We start from the raw sequence: 24,317 nt of genomic DNA, 5'->3' as shown, positions 1-24,317 counted from the left end.
AATCCCTGTGCATTTTATTAGATCTTTAAATATTAGTATGTCTTTCAAACTATTTTATTCGGGATGTATTCCATTGTTAATTATTTTTTAATAGTTATTAAGCATATTAAATATTCATTGAATAAGTTAAATATACTGGTTGCTCGACATAGCATTGTGATATGCTAAGGAAAAAAATCATTAGAATACATTTGACCAAAGAAGTTGTTCTTTGTTGCAAACCTACTGACCATGGATCTATGCTACGTGCCTTCCTTATTATTGCTAGATCTCTCAACTGAATAGTAGACATGATTATTCTCTTCTTATACTTAGAGAAACTGAAGTTGAGAGGGTTTATACACAATCAGTGACATACCCGATGTTTAAACTCAAGATTTCCTGACTCAGTGTTAGCTTATTGTCATCCGTTGTCCGAATATGGAGGAACTGTATAGTCTATGACAACCATTCTAAAAACATAGTTTATAATCAAAGTAATTGAAACCCAGAATGTGTAATAACTCACACTTAATAAAATAAACTCAGGACTAGGTCTTGTTCTACTAAATGTTCTTTCTACAAAATGACAAAATCTTCTGAAGTCAGAATATAAATACAGTTTCAGATGCTTGGGGGTGAAGAGCGAGTGGGAAACATCTCAGAGCAGTAGTACAGACATTTGACATCTGCCAGTGTAATCCCTACGACCCTTCAGCAGGCTGCTTCAGCTTCCCTGACAAAGCCATTTTCCTTCATGTTTAAGAATCTAAAAGCCCTTGCCACAGTTTGAGCTTTCCCCACTTTAAGCTCTGATATCAGGAATAACTGTTAATAGGATATGCAACAGTGGGTTTTCATCTTTCGTGTGACTTCTGAGTCTTCTTCTATTCTGTGTCTTTTGGTTAAAAAGAGCTCTTGCATTTCCGTGAGCTGCTGTATCCCCTGCGCTTGTGTGCTTTCCAATACCCTAAGCATTTTGTGTCCATTAATTCTTCTATCCTCTGCAGTGCTCTGGGGCTGAACCCTTGTAGGTAAAGAAACTGAAGCAAATAGAAATTGGGGAACTTCCGTAAGAGTCCATGGGCTGTGAAGTTATTGTGTTTTGATCAGTTTAAGAGGGAATGGAGAGAGAATGGACAATGAACGATTAAGAACTAAGGGGAACTAACATTATGAACAAAGAGGAAATCATATTTAAGAGAAAATTAGATGACAGATTATAAAAGAAATAGAAAATAATTAATGATTATAGTTACCATTCATTCAATGCTTCTTGTGTGCCCTGAGCTGTTCTGAGCATTCTACACACAGTAACCTACTTAAAACCTCCAACATTTCTCTGAAAAGGTATTATCATATACATTAAGGAAATGAAATGAAGTTTCCAGTATTTTTAGAGTAGAGTGGTTTAAATGATTAGAAACGGAAAGGTCAGACAGGGATATGATAGAACTTATGAGAAGAAATTGGGTAGGATATGGTAATCAGAAACATCTTTTGCAAAATGCTGGAAACGTACTCAGTTTCTAGCAAGAACAGTGTATGGGAAAGCTACAGAAGAAGCCATCAAGCAATAGGGTTACAGACACATGCATCTGGGTTGAACGAGAAACAGCACAGAGGGTTGTACCAGAGCTAAGATGAGAGAAGAACTGGAAGACAAGGGGAACCATGAGTTTGTTTCTTTTGAAATATGGGACTTGGCTCTGTTTATAGTTGGAAGGAAGAAGCCAGAGGGGGGTAGGATGTGCAGCTAACTGGGGAAGCCAGATAAAGAACATGTGTGAGAGGATCTAGTCAGAGAGAAAAGTGACAGGTTGTATTCTAAAGGAAGGGAAAGACTGGGCTAGGGAGATGACTCCACCATTAAAGGCAAAGCTCAAAAAGACAAGAAACAATGACGTCTCTTCCTCTGACCGGGGATGGGTGGGGGACAATAGTTGACTTAAGTGGATAGTGTGATTTCATCCACAGATGAGGGGTAGATGTCTAATGGTCTGCTGTCATTAATTAAATTTGGTATGTACATATGTTTTTACATACCATTTTCATTAAAGATAACAGACCAAACTTTACATGAAGCAGATGTAAATTGTTATTTTCTTATGATTGCAAAAGAAAACCACTTTTATAAGGAACTCTACATTATTGCCTTTCCCTGGTTTATTGATCCATAATTCCTACAATTTTGCATACTTGCAAATATAAGACCCCCAAATAATTGAAGATTTTCAGCCCTAGCATTATTAAGGAAAAACAGTATTTCTTGTTAAAATATTTAGCTGTAAAATTTAAATATTTTTCTTCCCTTAAAATGCATAAAATTATATTCTAGAACTCAGGAAATTGTAGATATTTTAACACACATTATTTGCTAAGATTTGCATGCTTAATAGTTAAGAATAGTGACAGTAGTGACCATGATTCACAAGAAATAAGGTATTTACTATATCGCTCTTCATGAAAAAATATTCTGACCCTAGATTTAAAGGTTGATGAAAATCCTGATACACTGAAGCCTTACCATTTAGTAGTATTGCCAAAAGTGTTTTGTAGAAAACACCCTATCAGGAAGCACCAACTCTTCCCTGTCTGGTGAGCACTAAAATGTCATTACATGAATTCTCACTAAAACCAAAGCAACAGTGTGAACAACATCTTTGAAATTCAATCTTCTGGGATTTTCTCTTTGGTCATAAAATATACTAATGATCCTGTAAGAAGACTAGATTTCAGCAGTAAGCTGAAAACGTGTCACAAATTTCTTGGAAAGAATTTGGGGGCAATGTGAAAACAGAATACACCCGGTGCCTATGATCAATGCAATCCCGTGTAGGACCTCTGTTTTGGTGAGTAGAGAGGAATCATCATCTCCCCTCTTAGTATTGATGTTACCATTGTGAATACTTAGTTTAAAGGGAATTGCATGTTGTATGTTTTAAAAAGAATATAACTTCAATGTACCGTACTGTGAGCATTGCACAAAATGACATCGGCCCCATATCTTGAATTGCAAATTATTCCCAATATTGTTTTAATATCATTGCCAAGGTTACCATTTTTAACTCCACATTTAGTCAATCCCTTATGTACAAATTAATCAAAGTCACTTAAATTCTGCTGAAAAATGCAATATTCATTTTTAACCTGATGATCAGTGACTCCCCCCACCTAACTTAAGAGTTCTTACTTCTGTATTTACTGTATATAGATAAATTTTATCTTCTAAAGTAGAAGAGTTACAGAGTATAAGGCTCCATGTTTCATCCACCATCTTGGTTGCTACTTGGCTCATTCTCCTTTATAAATACTAACCAAGGACAAGAAATGTAAGGGATCAAAGACAGCCATGTCTGTGCTTCTGACTTTACACACATGAACAGAGAGTATGGCATTTGCTTTGGAATCAGCGTTCTTTGCTTTTTCCTGTTTTCACAACACACAGCGCATAAACTATAGCCTCTTTTGAAACATCTGCTTAGTAATTTTGATGTTTCTTGTTTTAACCCATTAAAATATTTTTTTAAACAAGTAACATTTTGCAGTTGGCAAATATTCAGACCTTCAGTTTCAATGGAAATGAAAACTCCATAATATACTATGTCCTAACTATTTTCTTGTTCTGAGATAGTCATTTAGCTTGCTTAGTGATCCCAAACAATTCCTGTACTGTGAATAGAGAGCCCGAATGCACCCAGAGCTTTAGAGAAATCTCTCTTTGGTTAATTCTTCAAAACAACACTGAGAATCTTTGGCTATGAACTATATTGTCCTGCATCTATGGAAGCAGATGCATATGTGTTTTCTCCCTCTGACATTGGTCTTGTCAGGCTTTTGATGAAACCAGCGAACATGGCCGTACAGGAAGCCCTCTGCAGACACATGTGGATAGTGTGCTAAATCCCTTCATTTTCTGACTGCTCTTGTTATAGAATGCAGCTTTGGTGGTCTAGAAAATTAAATGTGATCACGCATTTTGATCCAGGTAGGGCAGCTTTGGTTGAACTGCCCTTGGGCATCCCCCCTTCATCTGCAGTGAGATATCCACCTTAAGGAAATCAGTGCATTGCATTCCCTGCTGCTCTCTGTACGTCTCTCATTTCATGATATACAGGGGAGAGTTCCACAGGACTCAGTGCCTGAAATATGTACTTCCCCAAGGGGCACATTTCAAAGTATGCTTTAGAGATATAGTGAATTTTAGAATCGCTCATATGTTCCTCGTTCCTTTGGCCAGTAGGAATCCCAGTGTTAAGCTGCACTTGTAGGACAGTTGTACAGTTCCCTCTGGTAAGCATTTCTATATTTGAACTTTCTCCTCTTTCCTCTTTTCCTCCATTCTGATATTCTTGTCTCTGGACAGCTAATGACATTCATTTAAGACTTAGTTTTGATTCGAGTTTCTGAGTGCCCGTGACCCCAGTGATTATGTACATGTAGACCCAGAAACCAGGTTAGTTTGCCAGTGCAAGTTGCTGATTACTCGGAAACCCTAGACTTCTCTTCATCTCTCTGGCTCTTCTTCTTGTTTTTGATTCTTTTTCGCTCCTGTTAGATAAATTAGTCAATTTTGATTAGCTATTAACAAGTTGCTATGATTTGCCTACAACATTTCTCTCGTTTGCTTTTATAGTCCCTGGATCACCTCTCCACACTCCCACCTTCTTCCCGAAATGCCCATTGGAATGATCTAAAGCAGTCCAAGTCCACATCTGCATAATAGATAGCTATACAATGTAGTAGACACGGATGAGCTGTAAAGGTAACACTGTTGTCGTACATGTCTTACTTCCTTTAAAACTCCTCACCACGATGTATACCACATCCTTGATTCAAGGATCTCTCCTTCATTCTGGTGGAAACGGAACATCATACAAATATATATTCATTGTAACTTCTGTTGTGTTAATAACAGTCATTTCTGCAAACAACACTGATAGACCCAAGCATGAATCTGTCAGCATTGTTCATTTCTGTGACTATTGCCAGTGTGTGTGTATGTGTGTGTGTGTGTGTGTGTGTGTGTGTGTGTGTGTGTGCATGCGCGTGTGTGTGCGCATGCGGGTGCACGGGGTGTATGCATACATTGCATGGTGTATGATGTGTATGTGTCAGTGAGGTCATGTAGGTGATGGTCAGAACACAAATTTTAAGACTGAGTTCTCTACTCCTTGGGTTACAATGATCAAGTGTAGGCCATCAATCTCACATAGCAAGAAATTTTATTCTACAAGCCATTTTGCACATCGTGGATGTTTTAAATATGGTGGTTACTCAAATTTCAATTCTTATTCATGATGACTTTCAGTGTCATCATTTGTTAGAAAAAAAAACAACTTTCATTTTTTCACATTTGTTCCCTGTACCATCCTAGACTTCCACAATGGAGACAAGAAGCAGTTCACTCTCTAGTTGGCAATAATCTCTGTCATATATATTAGAGCATAATTTAGGATAAAAAATTTTACTTTTATCTTACCAGATATATTTTTTTCTCTAAGTCAACCATTGTTTATATCCAATATGGGTCAGATATGTAAAACAATATATTGTTGGCCTTTGTTTTTTGACAAAATTGATTTTGTTACTTGGTTATAATGTATTCTGTGTTGATCCAATTTAAGGTCTATGTCTGCCTCTTTCCATTGCAAGACATGGAACCACGTGGCTTGTACACATGGGAGCCACTGCTTTCTTCTGACCAGCTCCCAGATGTGCACAGCTCCTGATGCAGTTATGTTTTTATTTGATATAATGGCACATCCTGAATCAATATTTGTAGTAAAGAATATTAAAACCATTTTTAGTAAGAAATGCTGTGTTCATATAGATTGCCCAGAAGAATATTTGATAGAATGATGTATTATTGTGCCATCTTCTTGACCACAGAAATCTGGACTGCAGATAGAGGACAATCACAGCTGTGTGAAAACAATGCTGTAATCAAGATTTGATGATGGGTATGACTAAGTTAGCGAAAGCAGAAGAATTAAATCACAGAAGGAATGCAAGTGCAAATTTCTAAGTCGTATTTATTTTTAGGTATCCATTAACCGCAGAAGGCACATTCAACTTTTAAGGCTATGTAACTTACACAGTGGACACTGGGAATTGTAATAGCACTTATTCCTGGGGGGAAAATGTGAATTCTCTGTAACCAAGAAGGGCAAAAAAAAATTTACGAGAATAACATCATTTTTGTTGTGCAAATAACCAACGTAAAACAATTCCCATGGTAACTGTCGTGTTTCTCTGATATGGTCTGGGCTTTATATGCCTACAGTGACTTGCTTCTCAAACTTCAACATGTAGTTATGGATGAAATATTACCTTATGATATCAGACATCAAACATACCCCTAATTTCACTGAACACAGGCTTAGAGCTCATCTATTTTTCATTAAGTGTCTGACTAGGTGCAAGGTGAGTTTTTCATGTGCTATTCACTCTAACAGGAGACAGGAGGGAGACAGAAGATGATACTCACTGTAGGTGTTTGTAGGTGCATGTTTTTTCTAGTGAAGCCAATGCCCTAGACCGTCCTTACTTATGTGTGCTGCAACTGTCTTTCCTGAGTCATGGGCTGTTACCAGAATCATGCTGTCTTCCTTGCTATTCAGATCACTATTAGGGAGTTCTAGGAAATATGAGTGTTAGATCCATTTTCACGGACATACAGCACCCAAGGGCAAATTGATACATTTTGTTTACACTGTATTCTGAGCCCAGCACTTGTTGTGTAATGACTCATGAAAAATAAGAACACCAGTTCCCTTCATGACCTTGTCACATGATTAAAGAGAGGAACATTGTTTTGAAAAGAAAATGACTTAAAGAATATGTTAAATATCTTATGCGTTACGAACACCAGTGATGGTGAGTTGTAAAATGACATGAAAGATTCTTATGAGCTGTAAGGGAGGTATTATAAAGCAAATGAAATTTAAACCGAGGCCTAAAATGTAAATGAGCTAGCATACACTAGAAAAGATTTCACTGAAGAAAAGAAACACACACACACACACACACACACACACACACACACACACACAAAACCACCAACCGAAGAGTACACATGGACAGACCCATGGCTCCATCCGCATATGTAGCAGAGGATGGCCTTGTTGGGCATCAGTGGGAGGAGAGGCCCTTGGGCCTCTGAAGGCTCAATGCTCCAGTGTAGGGGAATGCCAGGGCGGGAAGGTGGGGGGGGAGTGGGTATGTATGGGGAGGACCCTTATAGAAGCAGGAAGATGGGGACTAGGATGTGGTGTTTCTGGAGGGGAAACCAGGAAAGGGGATAACATTTGAAATGTAAATTAAAAAATACCCAAAAAGAAAAGAAAAAAAAAACAAAACAGATGAAAGAATGTTGGGAATGCTTTGCTCCTACGAAATCATCTTGCTGGTGTGTGAACTGGCCCAGTGGGTAAACATGCTTGTTGTCAAGGATGAGGTTGCTTATGGGACCCACCTAGTGGAAGGAGACCTCTTACAAGCTGTCCTCTCATTTCCACATGCAGACCATGGCACATGTGCTCTGTGTGTGTGTGCACATGCACACACACAATAATACATACACACATATATACATATATATGAACATATGTATGTACATAGGCTAGAAGAGAAAACATGGTGGCAGTACCAGGAATGAAAGCAGACAGAATTAGGGAAAGAAATATTTGATTCTTTAAGTATTCTGGATGTCCCCGTCACCTGCTCTCAAAGATGTAATGTCTGCTTGAACTCTGACACATCTTAAAGGGTTTATTATATATTTAGAAGAATGGAGAAATGAATGCTTTGTATTCTTGTTGTATTGATCTTTCAATATTTGAAATAAAACATTCTTATATTGTTGAAAATTTTTGCAAACAAGGAATTTAAAAGTCTGCATACCCTTAAAATTATTTAGTATGATGATTTTTTTTCATGGAAATGATTGTCTCCATAAGATAATATGGAACAATAACTATAATGTGTGTGTGTGTGTGTGTGTGTGTGTGTGTAAAACTTTCTTCCTACTGCACTGTATGTCATGTAATTTCATATTCCAACACTTATTTCAAATGCTTCCTTTTTCTACATTGTACTACATAGGGATGCTGTTTGGGCTCATTTGATTGGGACATACCATCGGTGTGATGAACCCATCTTTACTTTTCTTACATCTGGGAAACACTTAAGTTTTGAAAATGGTTCACATTTTATGGTAAACACAAATATTAATACCGTGCTCCATCTTCCATATGATAAGAAATACAGTTTTTAAGTAAGTATTGGCCTTGGGATAACAAACACAGTGACTTAAAACATACTCGTGGGAAAGTCGCTAACCTCAGAAATGATCACTTTGGCTCCCTGCTGTGGGAAACAGCTTGTCATGCTGGTCACCTGAGCGACTCACATCTTCATGGACAAGCAAATGCTCTGAAGAAGCGTAGGTCCTTATTAGTTTGTTAAAGAAAAGATGAAGGATGCCAGGGAAAACCTCTGTGATACATGTATGTGCAACATTGCATGTGCACATGTAGAGAGGAGGTGAGGAGGTACAAAGATCGAAAGGAAGGAGAAATGTCATGTGACTGGACGAGGATATATGCAGTATATAGCCGTTTCTCAGGGCTACATCATGCCATTCATCAGCAGACATCGAAAATCCTCCCAGTCAGTGAAGAGAGCAGAGTTCCTCCAACACTGCTAAGGAGGATCTGATGGAAAGAATGGACAGAAGGAAGGTTCGGGAAGTCTGCTGTGAGACCAAATGAGACAGAGCAGTGTGGAGTCTAACACTGGCATAAAAACCAATGAGGACAAAGCATCTTTTTCTGGTCACCACTGAAGAAATGTTCATATGGATTTGTTACAAGTTGTCTATGAGGATAGACACATAGATAGGAGATAGATAGATAGATAGATAGATAGATAGATAGATAGATAGATAGATAGACAGATAGAAGGCAGAGAGATAAATATAAGTATTCATTGATAGAGTTTGCGAGTCCTGGAATGATTATATAATTTTTAGAATTGGGAAGTGGCAAACGGAAGGGGTAGTTTCAGTGGAAGATTAGTATATCATAGTTGCTAAAGACCGGTATAAATCTTAGTATTATTTAAATTAACATAAAGGCAGTGGACTGTCTGTATAATGTGTGACATTTTAGGGAAACTGGTTGAAACAAAGAAATAGAAAGGTCACAATACATGGAATTTATTTTTGGAAGACTAGGAGATCTGATGATAAAACAAAGAACTAAGGAAAAGAATCATTCATTGGGGTTGGGGATTTAGCTCAGTGGTAGAGCGCTTGCCTAGCAAGCGCAAGGCCCTGGGTGCGGTCCCAAGCTCCAAAAAAAAAAAAAAAAAAAAAAAAAAAAAAAAAAAAAAAAAGAATCAGGGCAGGGTAATGGCACAGGTAACACCCACTCATGAGCACACGCAACATGCAAATGCCAGAGGAGAAAGGCACATCAGCAAATGCAAGGTTTTAAAACCAGTGGAGGCTGCCTTTGAATTGGTATCATCAATGGTGCTGCAGACACAGGTTGAAACAGATGTGGAGTTAAGGGGAAGATTCACAGTGAACTCAGGCTGTATCAAAGTCTAGCATAGAAGGAACGAGATCGCAACACAAGCCTCTTGAGAGCTCATTGGCTGTCTGTTGGATGTTTAGTATCGAGTTATTTACTTTGTAGTTTAAAAAATAGCTTCTAGATATTAAATTCCCATCTCAATGCTAATTTAAAAATAACTTTAGAAAAGAGGTCAGTAGGCTGGGGTGGTGTCCACAATATTCGTATCACCAGCTATTACCAAAAACCATCTGCTCATATGCAGAGAAGATGCCTTCGGCTTGAAGAGAATCAGGAATGAAGAGTGTAGTGTATTTGGAGCTCCTTTTGTCTCAACTGTTACACTCTCAAGCTTCTAATTCATCCTGTGGAACTAGAAACATATTCCAATTGAAAGTCTCACAAATTAATATTTCCATAGGTATGAAGGATGGAGTCTCTAATTACAGGACCAACACCATGTTGTCTTTATGTGAAAGGTCCAGTTTTCAGTCTGGTGTAATCAGGCCTAGTCCTGATTTTGTAGTCTCTGCAATGGCGACAGCAGCTTTTTGTTTGGTATTACCCCAGAGTACCCTCCCAGTGTGGTCTGGATTGCCAATCTACCATTGATCATAAAATCACAAAAACCACAAAAACACATTTGCCTTACCGAGCACCATCTATCCAAGCAAGGTAGAGGTGGCGATGGACAGCGCTGTACAGAGCATACAGCCTTCACAGCAGACTTTCTAGTCTCTACATTATTCCCTCTTTCATGAAGAAAAGTAAGTCAGAAAATAAACATAAAGGCCACCAGTCACCAAATTAATAGCCATACCTGTATTTGAAATTCTGCCCAATATTAAATCATATACAGGTATTGAAGACACAGTAGGACCCACCCATCGAAAGCCTTCATATGGCTTTCTTCTCTGAATTTTATGTATCTATTTATAAGAGGTAATTATGTCCAAAGCAGACATGGGAGTTATGTGATCATCAATCATATCATAAAACTTGCCCTAAACTGTAGGTTCCTTTCCAGTGGAACTTTGATTTCATTTGTTTGCCTTCAGAAGTTGTTAATAAAGTCTGAACAAGGATATTTTGATGCTTGCTGAAATGTTTTTGTGGGTGGTTTACAGGAGTCAGTCAATGAAAGAGTCCCATCATTTAAACAGCCCTGTTGTTTATATAGCGAATCTTCACTCCGCTTTATTGTTAACTGCTCTGCTGATATAGATTGTTTTTTCTCCTCTTTAATGAGATTCGTTAGGGAGAAAGCTCTCTCTTGCGCATGTGTTTGGCTCCTTAATGTATTGGTGGGAAATGACCTCACTATTATTGATAAATGTGGCTTCCAATTTAAGTAAGTGCAGGGTTCATTTAATTACTTGGCACGTTTGTGGACCACCATAATTGTATGGTGTGATCAGGAATGTGTAATGGGAAAAAAACCAGGTTAATGTTTTCTGGACTATACTCATTGCTATTTACTTACTTGTTTGCTTGATTTGGGTTTTTCAGGTAAAGACGGATGACAGAGTTGTTAAGATGGACTTGGGCTTGCTCTTCCTCAGAGTCCGCAAGTCGGATGCAGGGACCTACTTTTGCCAAACGGTAGAACATAGCTTCGTCCACACTGTGCGCAAAATCACCTTGGAGGTGGTCGAAGAGCATAAAGTGGAGGGGATGTTTCATAAGGACCGCGAAGAGGAAAAACATCACAAGATGCCCTGCCCTCCCTTAACTGGTATGTCTCAGGGGACAAAACCCTGGTACAAGGAATTCTTGCAGCTGATTGGCTACAGCAACTTCCAGAGAGTGGAAGAATACTGCGAAAAGGTGTGGTGTACAGATAAGAAGAGGAAAAAGCTGAAAATGTCTCCCTCCAAGTGGAAGTATGCCAACCCCCAGGAAAAGAGGCTTCGCTCCAAAGCTGAGCATTTCCGCCTGCCCAGGCACACGCTGGTCTCTTGAGGGCGCCCTCTGCTGGCTGCCGAGGAACCTAGAATGGAAACATTTTTGTAAAGGGGGGGGGGGAAGACTGAAAGCATGCAAAGTGTTTCTATTACTTCAAAGAGCATTCTGTCGTACTGAGAGGCGAGAAAGGTGTTTTAAGTTATTCCGCATACTCATTTGACTGTGCAAACCTCTCACAGTACTAGTACTTAAACCAGTGTCTTGCTTAAAAGGCTTCACATTGTATTTATCAACATGATCCGGGCTGTAACTTTGAGCTTGCTTTTCAGGGAAATTATTTTGCCACTGGGATATGTATTATAACTATAATGTTAAGCAAAGGTTATAGGTTTTCATAATCGAGAAAAATGTAAAACTAAATCAGCTCTGATCTTTCTGGAGTCTTTTGTTATTGTTAGATTTTTGTTTTTGTTTTTGTTTTTTTTTGTTTTTGTTTTTGTTTTTTTCACTTTGCAAGCATGAGGTAAAATGTACAGAATATCAGATACTGTAGGATTACCATGTGAACTTTTTGGTCGGTTGCTGTTTTCTTTTTTTTTTTTTTAAGCCATAAATTTTAAGTAGCTGTGTTGTGGTTGCTATAAACTGTAAAAGAAACCTCGGTCCATCCGTTCTTAGGCTTGTTCTCTTCATGGAACACTCACTAAACTATATTAAAAATATTTCTGTTTTATAAACAAGACATATCCTTTAAATTTCACCTTGGTGTGGAAGGAAGGAAGATAATCTCTCAGAAAGATATTTTTAAATGTTTTCAAACCATGAAAGAATTCTGTTTAAACGGTCTGTGCTGCCCTCTTGTGGTCGAAGAGGGCATCGTCTCTGTCGGTACTGTTTTCCTGCAAAGATTTGAAAAACAAAATTTATGAGTAGATGAATCTAGTTCCTTTTTCTGAAGACAAGATTAAAAATTTAATTGTAAATCATAATTTAATATGGAAACAGCGTGCTTGTGGATAATTGATAACTTCACAACACAATGGAGATATTAACTGCATTTGAGCTCTGAAATAGTAAAAAGTAAACTTTCAGTCCTTCCCTGAGACAAGAAGATATTCTGGAAGTATGTTTTACCTGTAAAGAAACTTTCAAAGCATTCTCTCTCACACGTGAAACCTTTCTATTTTATATTTGCTTTGAGGGTTCATGTTACTGCTGATGTCTTCAGAGAACCATTATCTTGGTCTTCTACATATTTCCAAAATTTATATTTTTCAGAATGTTCATTTCTTGAGATCTTTCCTCTTTGTACTTTGAAAAGTTATCAGTTATCCTTTCTAAAAAAGTATGAGCTTTATGAAACTTTTTAGTTTGGTAAGAGTGAAGCACGTGGTGTGTGCATGACAAACTTGAAGACTTAGACGTGAATGTAACAACTCTTTATGGCAGCTTTCTCTACTGGTGGATACCTGCTGCATAATCAAGAATATAAAGTGTTGGGAACCTCAGAGGGATTTCTTTATCACTCTAGGATGAAAGACCACATAAGTATCCCATAGAAGTTTTTAAGTTCAGAATTTCTAAAACATCTAACAAATATAAATACAGAGAAATTTAACACGCTCTGAAAGGTCACATGTCATTGCATAGAGACCACTGGGACCAATAGGAATTGGCAAAACGGAGCATTCAACGCTTTTAAAATACTGTAGCTCATGAACACAAAGGGGGCGAGGGCAAACTGGAAAATTAAAACCATAAACACACCTCACTAGTTCCTAAGGAAAGTGTATGTCTGGAATATTCCAAGGGAACGGACAAATCTGTGGAGAAGTTTTGAAATGACCCTTCCACTTAGAAAATCACAGGGAAGGGGAAGATTTTCTCTTAATAAGTAAAGTAAAAATAAAAAAGTAAAAAGAAACAGAAATCCATGAATGCATTTTAACCTTAATTTACTGACAGGCAACTAAAGAAGAAAATGATCTTGCCGTGAGCTAAGCAGAATGTAAAGTTGTTTTTTTTTTTTTTTTTTTTTTTTTTTTTTTTTTTTTACCATTTAATCAGCAAATGAAGATGAAGACTATTGAACCAAAACTCACACATTAATCAGGAAGAAATATATTGATTTAAATGAAATGTGATAAAATTTTTAGGTGGAAATTTAGGGGGAGTACTAAATTATATATAAATATGTATTTATATGTACATATAGTCATGTATTATACATCCTCCTGCACACCTCTTTATTGTAAGACAACAAGGGATGGACACGGAGAGGTAGACACAGAGACACAAAGACATAGAGGCAGAGACAGGGGGAGAGCGCGTGCAGTTTCCAAGGATATAACTGTCCCTCTCTTCTGTGACCCTCCTTGCATGCATTGCCTCCGAGTAGTATGAGATGTGCATCACTAAGCTTTTGAAAAGTTCAAACCAACTGCATACAAAATCTAATAACTTTTGAAAATCGGAAGCCTGCTACGTAAGTGTCACTAGTCTTCAGTTGGGCCTGGGGTTAGAATTCAAATAGACTTTCCTTTGAAAAGAATTCCTTTGAAAGAAGCAATGTTAACTCCCCCGTGAACTCAGGCAGAGTGTCTGGGGCTCTGTCAAAGAAGATGACAGCTCACCTTGAGACACCCAGATCTGACCTGAGCAAACAAAACATGTCCTCAAAATACAAGACTGACCCAAGACCCTAGCCTCCCATCCTTGTTCCAAAGGGGCCCTCCTGTATGACCAGTCTCCTGCTTCTCAGGCCCATGGTATCATCTAAAACAAGTAGCCTCTCCTTCAACATAATGTGACCTACTTAGCTACAGATCCAGACACACGAGGAACACCACACTTTAAAAGATGTCGGGATTTCAGAAGTCTTCCCCATGTCGAACATCCTGCAATGCTATCTTTCTTCTTTTGTGTCAGATGCTGAATGTTGTGGAGAGAAATTTTCAAGGTTGAGAAACCGGAAAGACAGCAGAAATAAATCCTAACAAATCCAGAGCAGGGATGAGAAGTCTACACTTGTTTTGTGAATTTCGATGCACATAGTACCTGGGGAACATTATGCTAAGTGTCTTCCTCTCCACAGTTGACTAAATCAGTAGGACATCTTACTGAGTATCTAGCAATTGTTGTGGGGTGTAGGGTTTTGTAAATCTTCATAGTAATTATGAATATTTGTAAAATTTGTACAATATAACAAATCATTCTGGATGTTAGTCTGAAGCATGAGAGAAACAGCAGTTATTGTCCTTTAAAATGAAATCTTTAGCCTGTCAAGCGTATGGAGTACTGAATGCTATATAGGTATTTTATATCCCAGGTAAATGTCAACACTCTTGTGACGAAAACTGGTCGCTGGTTTCTTAGAAATACTCTGCTCATTTTCCAGGCCAACGATTGCTGATTCGGATCAGATATAATTTCCATATTCCTTATGAACTCTCTTTTGCTTGTTGCATCATTATTTTAACCGCTGGTTTTTCGCCCAGTTGTCTTGGAAGAACAGCTTCCTACATTGGCTTTCATTATACATAAAATAGTTTAGCTCTGAGTGAGAGCACAATGCCAGAGTGTCTTTGTCTCTATGGTATCTTTTGTCGCTTTTGCAGCGTCTGTAAAGCATGTGCCATATTGTTTCTTTCCACTGATGATAAGCTCCGAGACTCATTCTCAACTGGTAATAGGTTACAGGGGACCAGTGACTGTGTCTCCTTGACTATCATGTAGAGCCTCCACCCAATACTACACAAAGTCTGTATTATTAAATGGAATTTCTATTTCATTTTGGCTTAGAAGAAAAAGAAATAAATATTCTCCAAAGCATTAAGTGCTATCTATCTGAGAATTATTTTCTGCCCTCTTTCTTCGATCCTCTCTGCCTTCCTCCATCTTACTATCCCTTCTTCCCTTTTTCTTCCATCCCTGCCGACCTGCTTCCCTCCGTTCTTCCTTTCCTCACTCCCTCCTGCCATCACCTATATCTTCTATCCCTTTCCCTCCTTCCCACATGAACTTATTTCCTACATCCAGCCTGATGTGAGCTCTGGTGCCCAGCTGAAGGACTTTTTTTTTTTAACTTAGAGAAAAATTCAATGTTCTTTCTGAGAGAAACCGTTGTCAATTTTTTCCAAGAAGGAAAAATATCATTAATCTCCCTTAATAGCAGGGGAGTTTATTTAAGCCATGCTAGTTTTCAAGAAACACCAGAGGGGAAGGAATAAACCTTTCAGCAGTCTCTTCTCTAGACAGGAGTTGGGAAATGAGCATGCCCACAAATAGCAACTATTCGTGAGTTGGGGGCAGGGGCAGGAGATTGTTACAAGCCTCAAGTTCTCTCTTAATGTACCCAAACTTCTGTCCTCTCCAGTACATTTTCATAGTAGGAAGAGATTGTTTAAATGAAGTTTCACATTAAAAGAATCTCTATTTGAGAGGGTTTTTTTTTTTTGGTGGTCAAATTTTATGCTATTGGAATGTACAATGTTTAAAAAAGAATTTGGTGCCAAATTCAAGACTAGTGGAAAACTCATTGTGGTTCTACCATGATATAAGGGTATAACTTGAGTATGTAAACACAGAGCTACCATCTCTAAGAGAAGAGGAAAGTTCGTCCTGGAACCAGATATGAGTGACCACTGACTTGGAACAGGATTTAGGTTGCTACAAGTACCGTGTTCCAATATAGTAACAGATTCACAGTTTTTAAAGTAGGAAAGCAATGAATCAAGCCTTCTTCAAATGCATTGGTAGAAAGAACTGGCTGGCAAACTACAGACAAGTGAGGATGCATGAGGTGTACATTTCGGATATGTGCTGATGGCATTCATTTTAGCTGGGTCATAAGTAGCAGTCTATTAATATACTCCAAAAGAATTTACCTGATAGCCACAAAGATGTGAGTCAGATACACAACCAAGGATTAGCTAACTGTCAAAGAGCTAAAGATAGCCCAAAGTAACTTGGTTTCAGCCTGCAACATTTTCATTCTCCACCATCATAGACATTCTAGACAGTTAACCAATCTTGAGGAATCTTCAACATGAGTCCCGTTGCTTGTGGACTTTGTATTTAAGGTCTACACTTGAAGCTTTCATTTTTCTGTGTGTCATTCAAGGCCTACTATATAGGACCCATTTTCTGTGTAGCACTTGATGAGACCATCTAAACTGCTTAATGTGTATAATGTCTTTAGTAAAAGGGAAATCTTATGTTAATTAAACAAGAGGTTTTGTTTAAACAAATGTTTTTGTTAGTTTTGCTTCTGATCTACGGGATCTAATTCAGAGCCTTAGACAAGCTTAGACTCATCAATCTTCTGGAGTCAGAATAATAATGTCAGAAGAAGAGCAAGGTCCAGTCTGGGATCTCCCCATAATCTCTCACTGTACGTAAAGCGAATTCAATACCTATGGAACTTAGTGTTCTTGGAGGACTTCCCAATAGAAATAGGGGAGTGTCTCTGACTCTTTCACCTGCTTTGATATGTATCCTTGATATGAGGGTTTATACCTAGTCAAATTGTAACTTGTTAGGGCATGTTTGGTGGATATCCCTGGGAGGCATTTTTTTTGGGGGGGGAACAAGAAGAGTGACATGAATCTAGGGACAGGGCAGGTGAGGACAGGGATTGTTGGAGTGAAGGGAGAGGAAACAGCAATCAGGATCTCTCTCTCTCTCTCTCTCTCTCTCTCTCTCTCTCTCTCTCCCCCTCCCTCCCTCCCTCCCTCCCTCCCTCCGTCCCCCCCCACACACACACCACAGACAGATAATATGCCTTCAGTGGCTTTTACTGTCTCCCCTCCCGTCTGCAAAACAGGAAGGCAGGACTCCCATTTTCTGGGTAGCGCAATATGAAACCAGGCACATATTTGTCTTTGAGCCTTTGGCCTGGAATAGCAGGCAATTGAGACCTAGTATTCAGTAGAAACTACAGGGTCTGGTTTCTAGACCAAAATTCACAGACATATTCTTTAGAACTACACTGAAATTAGAAGAGCTGTGAACAAAGAAGACTTACCTGAGTTTCAACCAAGTCAACTCTAGCCTTGGAGGAGCCAGTCACATAACCATCCTTCTTCCAAGGTAGGGCACACTTCTATGGCTGTGAGATTCAGTTGTGGCTCAGTCTCACATCACATTTTAGACAAGGTGCTTTCGTCATTAACTGTCATCCAACCTTCTGCAATACTGTATCCCTAGGCCAGTCCTCAGTGAAAGGATTCCATAAGTGTCCTACCACTAAACTGAGTCCTGCAACCCAGCAGGGCAGATTTGTGTTGTGTCCTGCACCATGCCAGATAAGGTGCAAGCTCAATGTACGTCTAAAATCATCCTCACATTTGGCTTATCTAATCTAAATATCTTCTCACAGCTACGCTAGGAGTCTTTTCTCCAAGACAGCTCTAGATCCTGTCCACAAGAAACAAATATAATCATCATATCCCTGGTGGCTAAAACCATCTTAAAGCAAAAAGTAGGAAGCAGAAAACACTACATTACTTAATTCAAATTGTAAAGCCATCGTCTTCAAAATTGCATGGCATTGCCTTTGAAACAGTCACATGAAATAAAAATGTATAATGGAGACCATAGAGTTAGACCACAGCACTTATACAACCATTGTATAATTTTCAACAGTGGTCTGAACAAGAGACAATCTTTTTAAAATAAATGTGAATGTTTTGGTATCACCATCCTAGGTAGTGGGGACAGGAGACCAGACTAGTTTTAAAGTCTTCATGTACTCTCTTTTACTCTTCCATCAAATATTATATCCAAACCATGGTTCCCCTCTCTCCCCTCACCATGTCCTGACTCCCTTCTCCTCCAGATCCACCCCCTATCCCTCAGAAAAGAGTAGGCCTCGCAGGGACGTCAAACAAACACGCCATAGTGAACCACAATAAAACCAGGTACATATTATAACATCAAGGCTGCACAAGGCACTATAGTGGGAAGAAAGGGATTCCCTGCTCCCACTCTTAGAATTTCCACACGAAAACCAAGTGAGTTATCCACATAATACACTCAGAGCACCTAGGTCCTCTAGAATTTTTAGGCTTCCCTGGTCTCTGCAAGTTCCCATGAGTGCCCATTGGTTGACTATATTCATCTTGTTCTTTTTGTGTCCATTATAGGCACAAATATTTTCCAACCTACTTTAATAAGCATTCAATCTCTTCTCTAGCCCAGCAGAGGCAATGGAAGAGAAAAGTTATTAGGACATGGGGGAATTAGACCTGTTTAGAAATAGCTCATCAGGGGTGAGTTCAATCTCCTTTGTAAGGATATCAGCAGTTCAGACCCACAGCAAATACCTAATGTGAGCCAGCCGCTTCAGTCCAGTCTTCTTGGCAGGCAAACACCATGCACTAACCAGTAGCTGCAATTCAATCCTGAAGAAACCAGGCTTGCCAACCCTACTGAGGCTAGGCTGCAGACATTGAAAGAAGCTTCAGGAGACTTATGAGCAGTTCTTTGGTTTCTCCCAATGGTATCACCATGAGCAGAGCTCAGCAAGGCAATGTAAAGTGAACCAAAACATGTGTGTCTTAGTGAAGAATAGTGAAGTAGAACAAAGCAAACCAATCCTGGAGCTCCCACTGTCTGTGGGGATACTATTTATATTCCTTCATTATGAATCTTTTCACAAGTCAGCTATAGCAATACATCCTTTCATCTGTGTCTGCTTCAGCAAAACATCATTTGACTTAACTGATTTTCCAAATAAACCTGAAGTTTCCACTTCAGTCCATGACTCTTCTGGTTTCTCCAATGCTCCCTCCTCCTCAGCAGGATTCCCAGAGCTTCACCTAATATTTGGATTAAGTCTCTGTGGTCTCTGGTAAAAATTCTGTTAGGCTCCAGTTGTATCATACTCTGCAGGCAGGATAAAGTAGATCAAAGGTTTGTGGTTGCATTGGTGCAGCAATCCCTTCATTTAAGGGCCTTGTCTGGTTATAAAAGATGGCCAATTCAGTCCGTGTGTTCCCCATTACAAGGAGTCTTTGCTAGGACTACTCTCATAGACTCCAATAGATTTTCTATTGCACTAAGTTTCCACCTTACCCCTCAAATATCCCCCAATTCCAGTCATTTCTCCAAGTATTTTCTCTCCCCCTATACCTGATCTCTCCTGTTCCCAACCCCACTGGTTCCAGTCCACCTTCAAAATCTGTTCTACTTTCCTTTCCCCCCAAAATCCTTGAGTCCCCTTTAAGCCCTCTTTGCTGCTTTGCCTCTCCAGATCTGTGGACGCTATCATTAACTAATGTGTTTTACTTTATGCCTGATATCCACTTATAAGTGAGTACATAGCATAAACTTTCTGTGTCTGGGTTATCTCAGAGTGATTTTTCTAGCTTTATCAATTTTCCTGAAAATTTTATGTCACTGTTTTAACATCTGAGCAATACTCCATTGTGTAAATGTACCACATTTTCTTTATCCATTCTTTGGGTGAGGGACAACTAGGTTGTTTCCAGTTTCTGGCTATTTTGAAGAAAGGTGCTTTAAACATAATTGATTGTCTTTGTGGTAGAATGGAGTATTCCTTAGGTATGTTTTTTTCTGTTTCTATTTTGTGGAATACTTTGAAGAGTATTGGTATTAGGTCTTCTTTGAAATTCTGCACTAAAACCATCTGACCCTAGCCTTTGTTCCTTTGTGAGGCTGTTGGTGATTGCTTCTATTTTCTTAGGGATTGATAAGTCTATTTATATTGCTTATGTGATTTTGATTTTACTTTGGCAAATGGTATCCATTAAGAAAAGTTTCCATTTTATGCCAATATTGTGGAATAGAGACTTTTTTTTTCTTTTTTTCAGAGCTGGGGACCGAACCCAGGGCCTTGTGCTTGCTAGGCAACCGCTCTACCACTGAGCTAAATCCCCAACCCGATTAGAGACTTTTGAAATATGGTATAATGATTCCCCCAATTTCCTTGATGTTTTTTTGTTATGTCCCACTTTTCATTTCTGGTTTTGTTAATTGAATATTGTGTCTTTTAATTACTTTGGCTAAGAGTTTGTCTATCATATTGATTTTCTCAAAGAACCAACTCTTTGTTTCACTGAGTCTTTGTATTGTTTTCTTTATTTTTATTTTGTAGATTTCAGCCCTGAGTGATTTTTTTTTGCCTCTTGGGTATGTTTGCTCGTTTTTGTCCTAGATCTTTCAGTTGTGCTGCTTTATTGCTTGTATGGGATACTACTAATTTCTTTATGATGACACTTGAACTTTCCTTTTAGCACTGCTTTTATTGTGTCCCATAAGTGTGGGTATGTTGTGAATTCATTTTATTGAATTGTAAGAGATCTTCAATTTCTTTCTTTATTTCTTCCTTGACCAAGTGATCATTGAGTATAGAGCTGTTCAGTTTCCATGAGTTTGTAGGCTTTCAGTTGGTTCTGTTGTTCAAATACAACAGTATTCTATCATGAACTAATAGGATTCAGGGGGCTGTTCTAGTTTTCTTGGATCTGTAGAGACTTGGTTTGTGATCAAATATGTGGTCAATTTTTGAGAGTGTTTTTTGAGGTGCTAAGAAGAAGGCATATTCATTTTGTGTTTGGGTTAGGTCCATTTCATGCATAATATCTGTTAGCTCCATTATTTCTCTGTTTAGTTTTTGTCTGAATGACCTGTCCATTGATTATATTGAGGTACTAAAGTCTTCCAGAATTAATGTGTGAGATTTAATGTATGATTTCAGTTTTAATAATTTTTCTCTTACAAATGTTGGTGTCCTTGCTTTGGGGGTGGGTGAGTCCAATGATATTGAGATATATTGATAAACAATGATTGTTAACTCCTAATGCTATTTTTTATGTGGCAGTTTTGGTGTGTGTATGTGTGTGTGTGTGTTTTCCTTCTTTGGGACTTGCTGGTTTGAAATTACTTATTGTCTGCGATTTTGTGGGAGTAGTTACAATTCTTGGGTTGGAGTTTTCCTTCTAATAGTTTCTGTATGGTTGGGATATAATATTATTTAATTTGAGTTTTGGCATGAAATATTTTTCTTTTTTCATCTATGGTGATTGAAAGTGTTTGTAGGTATAGTATGACTGCTAGGTATAGTAATAGTAGTCTTTTAGTGTCTGCAAGATACAACTCTTCAAATCCTCTTGCATTTAGAGTCTCCATTGAAAAATCAAGTGTAATTCTAATATTTCTAATTCTGCCTTTATATTTTACTTGACTTTTCCCTTGCAGCTTTTAATATTCTTTCTTTCTTCTGTATGTTTAGTGTTTTGATTATTGTGTGGCATGGGACTTTTCCTTTATGGTCTAATCTATTTGGTGTTCTATAAGCTACTTGAACCATTATAAGCATATCCTTCTTATAAGGGAAATTTTCCTTAGGTTAGGAAAATTTTCTTCTATGGTTTTGTTAAACATGTTTTGTGTTTGTTTGAGTTGGAATTCTTCTCCTTCTATTCCTATTATTCTTAGACTTGGTATTTTACATAGTGTAACAGATTTCCTTAATGTTTCATATTAGGAATTTTTTAAATTTAACATTTTCTTTGACCAGTGAATCTATTTCTTCTATCCTATATTCAACCCCTAGAATTCTTACTTCCAGGTCTATATTCAGCTGGTGATAGCTGCATCTGTAATTCCTGTTTACTTACCTAGATTTTCCATTTTCAGAATTCCCTGTTTGTATTTTCTTTATTGCTTTATTTCTATTTTTAGATCTTTGGCAATTTTCTTCACTTGTTTGATTTTTCTTGGCTCCTTTAAGTGATTTATTAGTTTCCTCCAATTCTTTGTCTTTTCTCCAATTTCTTTAAGAGTATTTTTAAAAATTTCCAATTTAAGGAACCCTATTATCTTCATCAGGTTCTTTTTTAAGATCACTTTCTTGTGCTTCAGATGCATTGAAATATTCATATCTTGCTGTTAAAGAATAGCTGAGCTCTGGTGGTGTGATACTGCCCTGGCTATTGTTGATTGTGTTCTTACACTGGTGTTTAGGCATTTGAGTTTGGGGTGATTATAGGTCTAGATGTTGATTTCTGAGTTTGTGTTTGTTGGGTGGGTGTTTTGTTCTTTCTTTTCTATTCCATTTTTGGTCTTCTGTTCAATGTGGTCTGGATTTCTGGTGGTTTTCTTGATCTCTGATCCACCTAGGAGTCTCTAACCAGCTTGGGGACTTGAATTCTAGCAACTAGCGTGGCCTTTGTTGCAGCAGGGGTGTCTGTTCTTCTGAACGGTGTGGCCTGCACCTAAGTAGCTAATGTCTGTTGGAATCAGAAGCAGGGGTATGGCTGTGCGGGAAGGAAAAGGGAAAGGTGTGAGGAGGGGGTAAAATGGGTCTATGGGAACCAAGATTAGAGAGTGGAGCAGTTCAGCTGGCATAGGTTTTCCATAAAGAGACACGAGGACCAGTGCAACTCTTAAAGGGGTGTACATTTAATTGGGTCTGGTTTACAGTTTCAGAGGTTTAGTTCATTATTACAATCGGAAGCATGATGACATACAGGCAGACATGGTGCTGGAGGAGGAGCTGAGAGTTCTGCAACTTGATTTGAAGGCAACCAGCAGAGACTGGCATCCTCAGGCAGCTAGGAGAAGCTCTCTTCTACAATGGGTAAAACATGGGCATATGAGGAGACATCTAAAGCCTACCCCAACATTGACACACTTCCTCTTACAAGACCACACCTACTAACAGTACCACTCCTTATGACCCAAGCATATTCAAACCACCACAGGGTCATTCACCTCTCCTTCTCACTGGTGCATCCTGTACATGGAGAGGTAGAGTTCTTCTGGAATTGGAATGCATTCTCTCTTGAACATCTGATTCTCTTACCTCTTCCTTTCAAGTTCTAAGATTATAGGTAAGTCTCAAGTACCAGACTATAGGCAAGTCCCCACAACTTCATAGAATATTTCTTGAAAAACTTAAGAGTGGGTAAAGTTAAGGTAGAATTGGGGAGTAAATAACAAAACATCAGCAACAGTCAAAAAATAAATATTTTATAAGTACCTTTTAGCCAGGCTATGTATATTTTGCAAACATGCTACATTTATTTCTTCTAAAATAAATTGAAACCCCTTTGACATAGTTATCTTTAGGTACCCGATGATGTATGGAATGAGGAAACTGATGTTATTTATAGATTCCAAATTGTAGGATAGAAGTTACACATGGACATTTGCACAAAAGAACAGGGAATCTCAGAAATCCTGTGTGTCACCCGTGTTGTTTTCTATTAGAGCACCCCTTCCTGGATTTCTGTCACAGCTCCCCTCTTCAGTTTTGTCTTATTCATTCTATACCCATAGCAGAAATCATTATTTTAGAGCATGAACTGGATCCTGTCTCACCTCCCCCTGAGCCTATGAAATAGCTCCAATGCTGTGGATATAAAGCTCAAACCCCTAAACTTGCTTTTATCTTTTTTTCCTGATTTAATAATATTTAGCTTATGTCAATATTTATTCTGTTCTACAATCACTTTGCCATCTTTCTCATCCTTAGTTTTTTGTCTTTTGTCTGCTTCATTATTCTTCCTAAGGTTTTACCACAAACCTTCCTACCCACCTGTCTTAGAGTTTTATTGCTGTGAAGAGATGTCATGACCATGGGAACTCATATAAAGCATTTGTAAAAATTAAAAAAATATATCATTTAATTGTGTTGAGTTAAAATTTAAATGTTTGTTCCACTATCATACTGATGCTAAACACAGCAGCATGCTGTCATACATGGTGCTGGAGAAGTCACAGAGAGTTCTGAATCTGGATTGTCAGAATGCAAGGAAAGAGAGTGACACTGGGCCTGGGTTGAGCTTCTGAAACCTCAAAGCCCAACCCTGATTACACACTTCA

At 38.4% G+C, this 24,317-nt stretch overlaps 1 protein-coding gene across 8 annotated transcripts in view; it reads left to right on the top strand.

The window, feature by feature from the left end:
• Sema3e (semaphorin 3E) overlaps positions 1-15,296 on the top strand; it is a 251,686-nt gene extending 236,390 nt beyond the window's left edge. For 2 of the 8 annotated variants that reach the window (XM_087656439.1, XM_087656444.1), the window contains one exon: positions 11,070-15,296. In XM_087656439.1, the coding sequence (XP_087512565.1) occupies positions 11,070-11,522 (453 nt within the window). In that variant the 3' untranslated portion in view covers positions 11,523-15,296. 8 annotated transcript variants of the gene reach the window in all.
• Positions 15,297-24,317: the final 9,021 nt, after the last annotated feature.

This window comes from Rattus norvegicus, chromosome 4 (assembly GCF_021556685.1).
Source record: "Rattus norvegicus strain SHRSP/BbbUtx chromosome 4, alternate assembly SHRSP_T2T, whole genome shotgun sequence".
In the NCBI taxonomy this organism is placed as follows: Eukaryota; Metazoa; Chordata; class Mammalia; order Rodentia; family Muridae; genus Rattus; species Rattus norvegicus.
Note: the sequence above shows the minus strand (reverse complement) of the source record. Positions and strands in the feature narration are given on the sequence as shown.